Source organism: Eptesicus fuscus, chromosome 5 (genome assembly GCF_027574615.1).
Source record: "Eptesicus fuscus isolate TK198812 chromosome 5, DD_ASM_mEF_20220401, whole genome shotgun sequence".
In the NCBI taxonomy this organism is placed as follows: Eukaryota; Metazoa; Chordata; class Mammalia; order Chiroptera; family Vespertilionidae; genus Eptesicus; species Eptesicus fuscus.
Window position 1 is genome coordinate 51,047,461 of NC_072477.1, and position 14,786 is coordinate 51,062,246.

At 45.5% G+C, this 14,786-nt stretch overlaps 1 protein-coding gene across 2 annotated transcripts in view; it reads left to right on the top strand.

Moving 5' to 3' along the window:
- Positions 1-14,786, top strand: part of ADAM10 (ADAM metallopeptidase domain 10) — a 158,302-nt gene that overhangs the window by 50,816 nt on the left and 92,700 nt on the right. For both annotated transcript variants that reach the window (XM_008143193.3, XM_054716196.1), the window contains exons 3-4: positions 11,533-11,651; positions 13,774-13,932. In XM_008143193.3, coding sequence (XP_008141415.1) covers positions 11,533-11,651; positions 13,774-13,932 — 278 coding nt within the window. The remainder of the gene's footprint in view (positions 1-11,532; positions 11,652-13,773; positions 13,933-14,786) is intronic.

Below are 14,786 nucleotides of genomic sequence, written 5' to 3' on the forward strand. Positions count from 1 at the left end.
CCCAGGGGTGCGTGGCCTCACCCGGACCTAGGTGCGCGAGGCCTCACCTGGATCCAGGGACACATGGCCTCACCCGGACCGAGGGGCGCGTGGCCTCTCCCGGACCCAAGGGCGCGTGGCCTCACTCGGACCTAGGTGTGCAAGGCCTCACCCGGACCCGGGACCCAGCCTCACCCGGATCCAGGGACACATGGCCTCACCCAGACCCAGGGGCTCCAGGCCTCACCCAGACCCAGGTGCGCGTGGCCTCACCCGGATCCAGGGACACATGGCCTCACCCAGACCCGGGGGCCAGTGGCCTCTCCCGGATCCAGGGACACATGGCCTCACCCGGACCCGGGACCGCGAGGCCTCACCCGGACCCAGGGACCCATGGCCTCACCCGGACCCAGGGACTCATGGCCTCACCTGGACCCAAGGGCGCGTGGCCTCTCCCAGACCCAGGGGTGCGAGGCCTCACCCGGACCCGGGTGCCAGCCTCACCTGGATCCAGGGACACATGGCCTCACCCGGACCCGGGCGCCAGCCTCACCCAGACCCAGGGGCGCGTGGCCTCACTCGGACCCAGGGGTGCATGGCCTCCCCCGGACCCGGGACCCAGCCTCACCCGGATCCAGGGGCACATGGCCTCACCCGGACCCGGGCTCCAGCTTCACCCAGACCCAGGGGCACGTGGCCTCACCCGGACCCAGGGGCACATGGCCTCTCCCAGGCCCGGGTCCCAGCCTCACCCGGATCCAGGGGCGCACGGCCTCACCCGGACCCGGGACCCAGCCTTACCCGGATCCAGGGGCACACGACCTCACCCGGACCCAGGATTCAGCTTCACCCAGACCCAGGGGCGCATGGCCTCACCCGAACCCGGAATCCGGCTTCTCCTGGACCCAGGGGCGCGTGGCCTCACCCAGATCCAGGGGCATGAGGCCTCACCTAGACCCAAGGGCGTATGACCACACCTGAGCCCAGAGGCTCGCAGCCTCGCCTGGACCCGGGTCTCAGCGGGGTTTCGTCTTCTTGATCCCAATTCCTGTTGGTCAATTCCCTCTCAGCAATTTCTTCGGTCATTTTCTCAGAGCTCCAGGGCGGCTGCTGCAGAGCTCGTTGGGCGGCGGGCTCGGCGAAGCTCCGGTATGCCCGGTGTGCGGCGGCGGGCTGGTCCGGTGTCGCTGCGTCGGCCCTTGGGTCTGCAGCGGTGGCCGGTCGCCGAGCGTGCGCACCTGGCCGCTTCCGGGGCGTTGAGATTCTTGAAGGACTCGGAGGTCAGCAAGCGTGGAGTCTCCCACCCCATGTCTGCCAGGGGCTCGTCTGTCCGTGCTCGGCAGCGAGTGGAGCCATCCCCTCAGCCAGAGACCGCCGGGGGAACTGCGCCGAGCACGTTCCAGGCCGCCATTGTGTCGCCTGAGCCGTAGTTCTTAAAGTGTGGACTTTGGGTCACCGGCGTCAGCATCATCCCACGTACCCCTCTCTTTTATTCTAGTTGTAGAGTATCTGCTCAGCCAGCCCTCCGGTGGTTCTGGATGGTGTCTGCTCTGCTCTCCCATCGTAGTCTCAAAATTCTTGTGGTAGGCAACGATCAGGCTTCCGCCCTATGCCTCCATCTTGGTCCTCCTTTGTACAGTTAAGTCTTGATTGTTGTTGGGGTCACTGGGAGGAATTGTCCTCCAGGCCAATTGGCCATGAGGACCCTCTTTGTCTATATAGGAAGAGTTGCTGTGCAGGAGACATGTTTATGGGCCGGGTCTTGATGCAGCAATGCTTTGGCGCTCACTGAGTCTGCCTCCTGAATGTGTCCCTTGTGCGCGTGGTTGAAATCTGGTGTCATCTCACACCGACCACTAGATGCCCTCGTTTCTGGGTCTCCAATGTAGTGTAGGTCAGCTACTGCCTGAGGCACTCAGCAGGGAAAAGCCTCTGCTCAGCTTGGATGGGGCGGAGCTACAGGGTGGAGCCTACAACCTTGGCTTCCTGTCAGCCCCGCCCTATGAGGTTCCTGTGTCTGTGTCCCTCTGTACTCCTTGCAAACACCTCTGAGAGAAACGCGCCCTGGAGTTTTGCCCGCTGCCAAACAGTCTAGTCTCTCCCCTAATGAATCTGGATTCCCAGATTCTCGCCTGGATCTGGGTTTCAGTGTAGTTGGAACTGGGTCTCAGCGCAGTCTGGCGCTTCAGCAGCACAGGCAACCTTCCCTCCTCTGCGCACCTTCCCGTGCGCGCCTCTGGAGCTCTGCCTTCCGCCGCTCCTCTGTGCCTGCGCCCCACAGCCCAGATTCATTCCCCCAGCGTGCGCCTGGCTTCCCAGGGTTTTGCCCGGAACTGGGGTTCAGTGCAGTCGGAGCTGGTGTTCAGCGCAATCTGGAGCCCCTATCTCCTTCCTGCTAGTGAACGCCGGCCAGGCCGTCAGCCGCCCCTTCCTCTCCGGATCCGTTCTCCCTGCACGCGCGCTTGCTCGTGTCTCCGCCCGTGTCTCCATACCTCAGGCTTTTACGGCTCCTCTGATTATCCTTGTGGTTTTCTCTTTCCTTCTAGTTGTGGGCATTTCAGTCCGCCATCTTTCCTGTGGTTCTGGATGATGTCCGTTTTGACTTTTAGTTGTATTTTTGAAATTGTTGTGCCCAGCTGTAGGTTAGGTGTTTAACCTATGCCGCCATCTTGGTTTCTCCTGATCTTTATTATTTCCTTCCTTCTGCTTACCCTGGGCTTTTCTTGTTGCTCTCTTTCTAATTCTTTGAGTTGTAGGTTTAGGTCAGTGGTCGGCAAACTCATTAATCAACAGAGCCAAATATCAACAGTACAACGATTGAAATTTCTTTTGAGAGCCAAATTTTTTAAACTTAAACTTCTTTTAATGCCACTTCTTCAAAATAGACTCGCCCAGGCCGTGGTATTCTGTGGAAGAGCCACACTCAAGGGACCAAAGAGCTGCATGTGGCTTGTGAGCCACAGTTTTGCCGACCACGGGGTTAGGTAATTTATTACCATTGTTTCTTGTTTTTTGCAGTAGGCTTGCAGAGCTATGAACTTCCCTCTCAAGACTGCTTTCGCTATGTCCCATAGAATTTGGATTGTTGTGTTTTCATTGTCGTTTGTTGCCATGATGTTTTTTATTTCTTCTTTGATCTCTCTGGTAACCCAATCATTGTTTAATAGCATGCTATTTAGTCTCCATGTGTTTAATTTTTTTGGATTGTTTTTATTGTGGTTGATTTCCAGTTTTATGCCACTGGGATCTGAGAAGATGCTTGATATGATTTATATCTTCTTGAATTTGAAGAGACTTTGCCTGTGACCCAATATATGGTCTATCTTTGAAAATGACCCATGTGCACTTGAGAAGAATGTATATTCTGTGGCTTTGGGGTGAAATGTTCTGAAGATGTCAATTCTATCTGGTCTAGTGAGTCATTTAGGATTGATGTTTCTTTGCTGATTTTTTTGTTTAGAGGATTTGTCCAGTGGTGATAGTGGGGTATTAAAGTCTCCTACTACGATTGTATTGCTGTCTTTCTCTCCCTTGATATCCTCCAGGAGGTTTTTTTATGTATTTGGGTGCTCCTGTATTGGGTGTGTATATGTTTACCAGAATTATTTCTTCTTGTTGGATTGCTCCCTTTAGCATTATGAAGTGGCCTTCATTATCTCTTTTTATGTCCTTCATTTTGAGATCTAATTTTTTAGAAATAAGTATTGCTACCCCAGCTTTTTTTTTTTTCATTTCCATTCGCCTGAAAAACCTTTTTCTATCCCTTCACCATTAGTCTATGTGTGTCTTTTTTCTGAGGTGGGTTTCTTGTAGACAGCAGATATATGGGTCATGTTTTCTTATCCAATCCATTACCCTTTGTCTTTTGATTGGGGCATTTAATCTATTTACATTTAAAGTTATTATTGATAGGTACTTGTTTGTCGCCATTTTTATTCTTTCCCCCTGTGTTCCTTCTTTGATTCCTATTTCTTTTCTTTCTTTTTTTTTTTTTACATTAGACCCTTTAGCATTTCTTGCATTGCTGGTTTGGTGGTGATAAATTCCCTTAGTTTTTTTTTTTTTTTGTCTGTGAAGCTCCTGATTTCACCTTCAATTTTGATTGATAGCCTTGCTGGGTACAGTATTCTTGGATTCAGACCCTTCCTTTGCATGACTTTGTATATTTCATTCCATTCCCTTCTGGCCTGATGTGTTTCTGTTGAGAAATCAGTCGCTGGTCTGATGAGGGATCCTTTGTAGGTAACTTTCTGTCTCTCTCTGGCTGCTTTTAAGATTCGTACTTTGTCGTTTGTGTTTGCCAGTTTAATTATAATGTGCCTTGGTGTCGGTCTTTTGGGGTTCATTTTGCTTGGGATTCTGTGAGCTTCTTGGATTTGTGTGGGTTTTTTCTTCCCTATATCTGGGAAGTTTTCTTTCATTATTTCTTCAAACTAGGTTTTCTATTCCTTGCTCAATTTCCTCTCCTTCTGGCACCCCTGTTATGCGGATGTTGTTTTGTTTCGTGTTGTCCCAAAGTTCCCTTAGGCTCTCCTCCTGCTTTTTAATTTTGTTTTCTAGAAGCTGCTCTACTTGGGTATTTTCCCCCACCTTGTCTTCTAGCTCACTGATGCGGTCTCTGCTTCTTCTAGTCTACTCTTGATGCTTTCTATTGAGTTCTTTAGAGTAGCAATCTTACTTTTTATTTCTTCTTGATTCTTCTTCATTTCCTCTTGGTTCTTACACATATTGTCGAATTTGTCTTCCATTCTTTTCAGCCACCTTATGACCATTTCTCTGAATTCTTTCTCTGACAGGTTGCTTGCCTCCATTTCGTTTACTTCCTTTTCTGGTGATGCCTGCTTTTCTTTTATATGCAGGCTATTTCTTTGTCTCCCCATGTTCTCTCTTCTCCGCATGTCTGGTTATATAGTTCTCTCTCTCCTTTCCGTGGTGAAGTGTAGAGCTCCTCTGAATCCGCGTGCTTGTGCCACTTGGGAACCGGTGTTCTCGGGTTTGCAGCTCTTCGATGGGTGCCGTAGTTGCAGATTTAAGAATTTTCTATATTTGGCAGAAGTAATTTTATGAAAAGATAGAATGTACCACAAGAATTCAGGCAGGATTCCTATTTATTCAGGATAGGCTATTTTTAAATTTGTGAAGTTTTCATTTAGATGTGTTTGACTTAGTTGATTATTTGCTCAAATAGATTGTAATGTTAATGCTCTGAGGAGGCCTTTCTTAGCCTAGAGTCTTTGTCACAGCTCCTGGGAAGCCCTAGCAATTTTTTGGTAAGAGTTTTTGGGCAAGTAAAATGTGAGTACATCCTCAGAATAAAAGGATGCCAAGATTGATGAAATTAGGGAAAATATAAAATAGACATTGTTGAAAAAGGAACACACTTTCTGAACTCAATCAGTATGTCCTGTTGACTTCTATTCACTTGAAAAATTAGTTGTTTTTTTTTTTTTGTTTAAAATCAACTTTATTGAAGTATCTATATTCTAGAGGCCCAGTGCACGAAATTTGTGCATGGGTAGGGTCCCAAGTGGTTGCTGACCCCTGGCCAGGGCCTCCTTTCCCTGGCTGCTGGCTGTGGCCTTCCTTCATTGCTTGCACCCCCCCCCCACGGTGGTCAGTGCATGTGATAGCGAGTGATCTAACTCCTGATCGGTCGAACCCCCGAGGGGACACTTTGCATATTGGGCTTTTATGTATATATAAGAGGCCCAGTGCACGAAATTTGTATACTGGTAGGTCCCAAGCAGCTGCTGGTTGCCAGTCAGGTACTCTCTCCCTACCCACTGCTGCCGCTGTGGGCCGGGGCCTCCCTCCCTTCCCCCGGCCACCTGCCACTGCTGCTGGCCAGGGCCTGCCTCCCTTCCCCTGGCTGCCTGCCAGTGCCAAGGCCTCCCTCCCTTCCCTTGGCCACCTGCTGCCACCGCTGGCCAGGACCTCCTTCCCTTCCTCCGGTCACATGCCGCCTCTGCCAGCCGGGGCATCCTTCCCTTCCCCTGGCCACTCATCCCCAATTTGAACTCCTGGAGGAACTCTGGTTGAGGGGGCAATTTGCATACTACGCTTTTATTATATAGGATAGATATAAAAGCATAATACGCAAATTGACTAGATCGTGGAACAACCAGTCACTATGATGTGCACTGACCATCAGGGGGCAGACGCTCAATGCAGAAGCTTCCCCCAGCCTGCAGGCCCCGATCGTCTTATCGGGGCCTACGGGCCAACCTCTCGGTCCCTCCCCCCGGCTGGCAGGCTTCGATTGCCCATTGGAGAATGGGGAACTGGGGGTGGGTGGCAGAGGATGCGGGCAGCGTCAGGCCAAGGCAAGTGCAAGTGAGCAGGGCCCTGATTGCCCCGCTGGCCGTCCCACACACTGAGGGCAACCAGCAGTGGGGGGAGGGGCCAGCCAGTGGCAGGAATGGCCAACCTCTTGGTTTTTCTCCCCGGCCGGCATTCTCTGATTGCCTGATGGGGAACAGGGAACCAGGGGTGGGTGGCGGTATATGTGAGTGGTGCCAACCCAAGGGGGGTGCGATCGAGTGGGGCCCTGATCACCCCACTGGTCACCCCACACACAGGGCAACCGATATTGGTGGTGGTGGATGGGGCTGGCTGCCAGCAGCTGGGGAAGATGGTCCCTGATAGCAGGCCATGCCTGGGGATTCTACCTGTGCACAAATTTTGTGCGCCGGGCCTCTAGTCCTTTATATAATAAAAGGCTAATATGCAAATTGACAGAACGGTGGAATGACTGGTCGTTATGACGTGCACTGACCATCAGGGGGCAGATGCTCAATGCAGGAGCTGCCCCCCTGGTGGTCAGCGCGCTCCCACAGGGGGAGCGCTGCTCAGTCAGAAGCCCTGAGCCGGGGTCATGGCTGGCTAGTGCAGTGGTGGCAGTGGCGGGAGCCCCTCCTGCCTCTGTGGCATTGCTAAGGTTGTCCAACTGACATTTGGACATCCCCCTAGGGCTCCTGGACTGTGAGAGGGTGCAGGCCGGGCTGAGAGACACCCCCCTCCCTTCCGAGTGCACAAATTTCGTGCACCATGTCTCTAGTAATTTACATAAAATAAAATATACTCATTTTAAGTGTGTTGTTTGACAAATTTATACACTTTTGTAACCACCATTTAAATCAACATACAGAAACTAGAGGCCTGGTGCACAAAATTTGTGCACGGGGTGGGGGTGGGGATCCCCCTTAGCCCAGCCTGCACCCTTTCCAATCGAGGACCCCTTGGGGGAGGTCCGACTGCCAGTTTAGGCCCCATTCACAGGGCAGCAACAGTTAGACATCCTTCTCGCAATCCGGGACTGCTGGCTCCTAATTGCTTGCCTGCCTGCTGGCCTAATCGCTATCTAACTGCTCCACTGATGGCCCCCAATTGTCCTGCCCTGCTGGCCTGATGGCCCCCAACTGTCCTGCCCTGCTGGCCTGATGGCCCCCAACTGCCCTCCCCTGCCCACCTGATTGCCCCTAACCACCTCTGCCTCAGCCCCCACCACCGTGGCTTTGTCTGGAAGGAAGTTGGATGTCCAGAAGATGTCTGGTCACCTAGTCTAATTAGCATATTACCCTTTTATTAGTATGGATGGTTACTGAGCAGTCCATTCTGGGGAACATGGGGAAGTGGCCTTATGACTCAGAGACCAGGGACTCGACAGGAAGCTGGGAGGTCTGGTCTCACTCAGCAGAGGATGGGCCTGGGATCATGGGTGAGGCCTGGACTGTGTTTAGCTCCGAGGAGCTTCCCTTCTCCAGGCACCACTTGCTCAGTGGCCTCCCACACACACCCCGACATGGGTTCAAACACGCAACCTTTCAATGTACAGGACGAAGCTCCAACCAATGAAGCCACCTGGGCCAGGGCAGTTATTCTTAGCTTTTATTTTATTTTTATTTTTTACTCTTTTTTTATTAAATCTTTATTGTTGAAAGGTTTACATAGGTCCCCTTTGCCCCCACTAATCTTTTCCAGCCTACAACCCCCTCTAGGCCCTCACCACCCCATTGTCTGTGTCCAGGGATGTTGCATATATGTACGCAGATCATTGGTTGATCTCTTCCCACCCACCCACCATCCCCCACCTTCCTTCTGAGGTTCCACAGTCTATTCATGCATCTGTGTCTCTTTTTGTTCATCAGTGTATTTGGCTCATTAGGTGTTAAAAGTGCTCTGGTTGTGATCACTTGGGTTTTCTAAAGATGCAGTCATATCATGTAGAAATCTTTTTTCTTTTTCCAAATTTACTTGTGGACACATTGGGAATATAGATACCAGAAACAGAAGTCTGTGAATAAGTTGGGAATAGGATGCTTTTTCTTTCGTTACGTTGTGTATGTGATTCTGTGCTCCCGCCGTGTTGAGAACACTGAGTACTCTGGCTGCAGGGAAGCTCTCATTGGCAACTCATCCACATAGAGCCATAGCCTCCCTCTCCATCAGCCCTAGCTCCCAGGACAGACGCATGCACCCCTCAGCAGAGGTGGGGGCACTTGGCCACCTCCTGCAGGCTTGCCCCCTATCATCACCCGGTTGGGGCCCACCTTCTGCATATCACCCTCTTGTTCCTACTCCCAGGCCATTCCATGCACTTCCTCTCAACCAGCCCCCTCTCTCCTCCCATCATGTCCGGAGCCCCAGGTGCTGTCCCTGCGAGGTCTGTGACACTCCCTACCAAACCATTTCATCTCATTCTTTCATGGTGTCCAGTGTTTTTTCTGCCTTGTTAACTTGGTTTGAATCTGAACGGAAATGGCTCCATCTTCTATTCCATTTGTGTCCTTTCCACCCCTAAGTTAATGCCGTGTCCTTAGTATGTGGCTATGAGATGTCTCTATGACTGAGCTAGGAAACCTTTCATGTTTCTCTTTCCTTTTCTTTCATCTCAGGATAACTGAGCTCTGTAGTTTGTGTGGGACCAAAGGCTCTGGGAATACAATGCTGAGCCCTCTGAACTCATTTTATTCTTTATTGTATTATTTAATTCCTGGGGTTGAATTAAACATGAAAATAGAAGAAAATATACCCTTAGATATACAATCTGAGTTATTACCCGGAGATTTCTGCGGGAGCTGACACTGAGTTATGAGACCCATGTGTTTATTGGTCAGTTTCCTCACCTATGGAACGAAGGTTGAACCTGCCCCTCGGATCCTTTGGAGGTTGGATATGATGCATCCAGAGGGATTAACTGGCGGCTCGGAGAGTAAGATCAGAAGTCAACAGACACTTGTTTCCTTTACCTGGACAGAGTTAGAAAAACACAACTCTTTATCATAACACCTGGAAGGGCTATGCCTGTGGGAGAAGGTGCAGGGAACCGGGGCTTCCCCCTTGCTCCTGCCCCGCCCTTCCTCCCTCCATCCCTGCACTGGCCCAGCCGCCATCAGGGAGGAGCATGCGCAGTTTCTTGCAGACACTGAAGCAGCTGGGGAGTAGGGAGGTGGTGGTTTTTCCCCCCTGAGGAGGCGCTGAAGTCCTTGGTTGAAGTCTCTGCTCTGGAGCCTCTCACAGCTGTGAGTCCTCGTCCAGGAAGGCTGTGCAGTGGAGGCTCCATGTGCCTTTCAGAAGAATGTCAGCTGGGGGAGGGTGCAGGAGGTCTGCCTTGCGCCCGCTCGCCAATCCCCAGCCCCACTTCACTGCCACCCAGCCCGGTTCCCTATGGCTCTCCATTGGCCATCCAGCCTGATGGGAGCCTGTGGGCCAGGGGTGGGGGAAGTGGAGGGGAGGGACCAAGAGGTGCTCCATGCACTTCCTGGTTACCGGTAGGCCTTTCTGGTCGTGATGACCCTAGGCTTTTGGCCTGGAGCCGGGTGTCAGCGGCAGCCCCCCTCAGCGGCCGAGGATCCGGCCGTTGAGAGGTGCGGAGGGCGGGACTCCCGCCCCCCGCCCCCGCGCCTCTCAATGGCTGGATAGGCCACCCCGAGTCCCGCCCCCCAGCCTGCCGCTGCCCAATCGTGGGCGTAGCGGAGTGATGGTAATTTACATATTACTCTATTATTAGATAGGATTACTCTATTATTAGATAGGATTTCCATTGTAGCAATAAGTCCCTTCATACTTTGCTCTTCTTATCTCTTTACTTGTTGATAGACATTTAGGTTATTTCCAGTTTGGGATGGTTTTAAATAAAGCTGCTATGGACATTTGTGTCCAATTGTTTGGACATATGTTTTATTTCTTTTAGAGTGGGATTTTGAGTCATAGGATTTTTGTATATTTAACTTTATTAAAAAATCTTCCAGTTTTCCAAAGTAATTGTACCACTTGGTACTTTCAACAGCGATGTATGAGAGTTCCAATACTTCACATCCTGTTAACATTTGGAGGTTGGCTAATTGAAAACTGGGTTAGGTAACTGATAGAAATTGTGTTATGTCTAGACTTTTATAGAAATTATAACAGATACTTGATATACTTAGTAAAAGTTTAGTAATGATGGCTCATTTGGTACCATTTATTGTATATCTCCTATATGTCAGAAAGTGTGTTAATGATTTTACATACATTATAATCTCTAATCCTTAAAACAATTCCATAAGATAGAATATATTATCTTTATTTCACAGACAGGAATCCTGGACTAGTAATATTAGGCTTAAGATTTGATTTCAAGTTTGCTTCCAAACTCTAGTTTCTTTACTTAATTTCACTTCAACATTTTGGTCCTTCCCTCTCTTTTATAGAGCTAGAATGAGTATGATTTCAGTTAATATCATGGTCTTTTAGGGTTCCCAAATTGAATTGAGGAAGATCCAAAGATAATTATAAGAATTAGGACCCCCCAGGAAAAATAAAGGATTGAAATGTGTGTATGTGTGTTTTCAAACGAAAGAGCATGTATCTCTCAGATGTTAAGCATCTAATATAGATGCCATTTTCCCATGTATTATCATAATTTGAGTTGTGAAAAGAAGGGGAAAATGTCAAAGCTTCAGAATTACTATAGAGGGAAGATAGGTAGTGGTAATAGTGTGTTTATTATCTCCAAGCTAAGTAGTTGTTCTTGGAATGATCTTGTTTTACCATGTAGGAATCAGCCTATTGGCATTTACTTTTAAACTAGAGACCCGATGCACGAAATTTGTGCAAGAGTAGGCCTTCCTTCCTCCAGCTGCCGGCACCAGCTTCCCTCTGGTACCTGGGACCTGGGCTTCCCTCTGGCAGGTACCCAGGACCCGGACTGGCTTCCCTATGGCCACCGGCAGGGACCTGGGACCTGGCCTTCCCTCGAAGCCCCGGTTTCGTCCGGAAGGACATCTGGAAGGTCGTTCGGCTATCTGGTCTAGTTAGCATATTATGCTTTTATTATATAGGATATATTCTAGACAATTACTATTTAATTTTCTATAACTAGAATTGTGTCACAGCTACTAGATTGAATTTTAGAGCAGAATTTTTATAAGAAAAGTTTGGTCAATATATTTCTCACATAGACAGGTTGAAGTGAAACAGTCCACATTTTGCAAACTTTTCTATTTAAAAAGATAATTGTTTAACATTTGGATCCTTTAAATTTAATTTTCCTTTTCCCATCTCATTTTGCAGACATTTCAACCTACGAATGAAGAGGGACACTTCACTTTTTAGTGATGAATTTAAAGTAGAAACGTCAAATAAAGTACTGGATTATGATACCTCTCATATTTACACTGGACATATTTATGGTAAGTTGAATCTTTAAGAACCCTTTCTTTAATTTTTTTCTACACAGGAAATACGTTGAATCAGAGGCAGATATTTCAGAAAAGATGGGATAAATTCCGAGGAGGTTTGAATATATATCATGAAGAGTATAATTGTCTTTGAAGAATGAAGTAATCTTTGGATCTATGTTTGCATGTTTGTTTAATGTTGAACTATGCAGTGTCTGGCTTCTGAAAGTTTTGAATTTTTGACTCTCCCAATACCTTCAAACTTAGATTTAAAAGTTTTTTAATGACTTCTATAATTTCTTGATCATCCAAACAAGAAATAAAGCAGTAACTTTGCTATGTTTTATAACAAGAGGAAAATCTAAAAGGAAACTGTAAAGATCATCTAACAGCCAAAAATAATGTGACAGTCATTGATAGAAAAATCCTCCTAAGGCCTTCATCTTTACTTACAATGTATTTGCTTTTGTTTACAATTCTAACAAATCTCTCTTACTACATACACCAGATTATAAAGGTATTGGAGGGGTGGGGAACACACACATTGTTTTAATTTATTTTTTGACACACACATTTAACCCAATAGAAAGTTATATTTGACAGCTTAGTAGTTTGAGGAAGAACACAATAATTGTAGAAGTCATAAAAAAGCTTAAAAAGTAAGTCAGTCTTCTTGATGTATTAGAGAAGGGCAAAATATCATTGTGTTATAACTCTGTGCATTAATAAATCTCAAGGTGATTCTCAGATTTTAAGACAAAGTTAACTGAAAGTAAATTTTATTTCTATATATTAGATTTCCAATCAAAATTACATGAAAAATTAAGTGCTTAAAAAAAGTGTTTATTTTTTCATTATGCCAGATACATGAGGCATTTCTATGCTTAAAGTTTCTCACTTTTAGAGTAAACCTAAACTATTTAATAAAAATATTTTTGTATTCTTACTATTTTTTTTAAATATTTTTTTTTTCAGAGGGGAAAGGAGAGGGAGAGATAGAAACATCAATGATGGTAATCATTGATAAGCTGCCTTCTGCACACCCGCTACCAGGGATTGAGCCACTACCAGGGCATGTGCCCCAACTTGGTATTGAACCGGCAACCTTTTGGCACAAAGCATGATGCTCAAAACAACTGAGCCACACAGGCAGGGCTAAGTTTTTAATGTTAGACTACAGTTTTCTATTATTTTTATTATTTATCTTTCTGGACAAGTAACTTATAGTCTCTGCTTTTTATTTGCTAGGCACTGGTCGAGAAAAGTATGACAGCTTGCAGATAAAAACCTTGCCATTTAAAATACCAGTGTCTTGGGCTCTTACCTATAGTTCATGATTTTTTCAGAGGTTAGCTAATTAATTTTAATCTATAACTTAGAAATTGTAGAAAGCCTGATTTTTGTTTTAATGAGAAAATTTTAAGTAAACTCAACTTTTAAAGCTCCCTCCTTCTACCTTGCATTTCTTCAAATATTTGATGGTTAGTGCTCATCTTTTCTTTGTGACTGACTATATTAAGAACTAAAAATATCTTTTTTTCTGTTTTGTTCTTTCAGTAGGGAAGTATAATTGATGGGACAGAATTATAAATCTTTGTCCAGTATCATAAAAGAAATTGTTGGTATACTTCTGTTCAGATTGCTTTTGAAGTATTTGACAATATCTTATTTAAGAAATATATTTATAAAAGCTAAAGGTGGTAAGGAAGCCACATGGCTCATGCAGAATATATCAGATTGGAAAAGAGCTTTTTTCTTATAGTAATTAGAGCCAAATTTCATAAGAAACTTTAATATCTTTATTTTGAAAGTGTTTATTTTGTCCGTGGGTCTATTTAAGTTAATTTAGCAATTATTCATTGATTAATTACTACTGCATACATGCCAGGTACCGTGCTAGGTGCTGGGAATGTGATTTATTTCATTGTTGTTACTAATAATTGTGTACATTTTAATAAATACTAGTTGCTATTCACATCTCAAACTCAGTTTGATATATTTTATGTTAAAATTAATTTTACCAGTGAATTTATATTAGGTTTTAAAATATATATAAGAATAGCGTTTTAAAGAAAAATGAATTTAACATTCTAGGCAAATTAAATTTTCAAGAGTTTGTTGCTTTCATTAATAGGTGAAGAAGGAAGTTTTAGCCATGGGTCTGTTATTGATGGAAGATTTGAAGGATTCATTCAGACTCATGGTGGCACATTTTATGTTGAGCCAGCAGAGAGATATATTAAAGACCGAACTCTACCTTTTCACTCTGTCATTTATCATGAAGATGATATTAGTAAGTACTTAACTTTTATCAAGTAGCCTTTTGCAAAAAGACATATAAATAAAGCTATGTGGAGACAAGTGAAGCTTGTTGTTTTCTTTCCTTAGCTTATTAATCAGACTAGAAAGTAGTTCACAACCAAAGTTTCAATTTAATGAATAACAGATCTATAGTACAGTGATGCAATTTCCTTACCAATCCATGCCAGTCCTACCCTGTTGATATGATGCAATCACTTCTATTTGAACTGTAAGTTAACCAATTGTGATTGAACTGGAAATCCTATATTCTAATATCAGCGAGTCATTTAATGTTATAATGCCTTTGTGTCTGTATCCTATTCAAGCATCATTATCTTCTTATGTAAATTTCAGTGTGGCTATTTGTAGTGATTAAGAAATATTTTAGGTATTTTTAAAATTTTCTAAGTCCTTTGAGATTTTCTTTTTGGAATCTTGAAATAATGACTTCAGTTTGGTAAGATTCCAGATATATCATTATGAATTTTGTCCTCTACCATGGTCTTTTATATGATGGTGATTTGTTGGGAAAGTTCTTTTTCTGTGTGTTAAGAGTAGAAAATGTATTTAAACTTCATCTTTTAATTTCCACCACTGTCTATGAATCCATAGTCATCTAATCATGAGGACACTTTAATGAAATACCACAGAAATTCATTCCTCTGATTATATGCCTCTTAAGTAAGTTTTATTTTTGACTGTAATTAGACTAGTCTCTCAATTTTTGCCTGTTTTTAAAATTTGGCAGCTTCCTTCTAGTTTCATTTTCCTTTTTATAGCCAGGAATTTATTGTCAATAATAATATTCTCATTCCTAGTAATGTACTGGAAAGCCTTAACCATTTT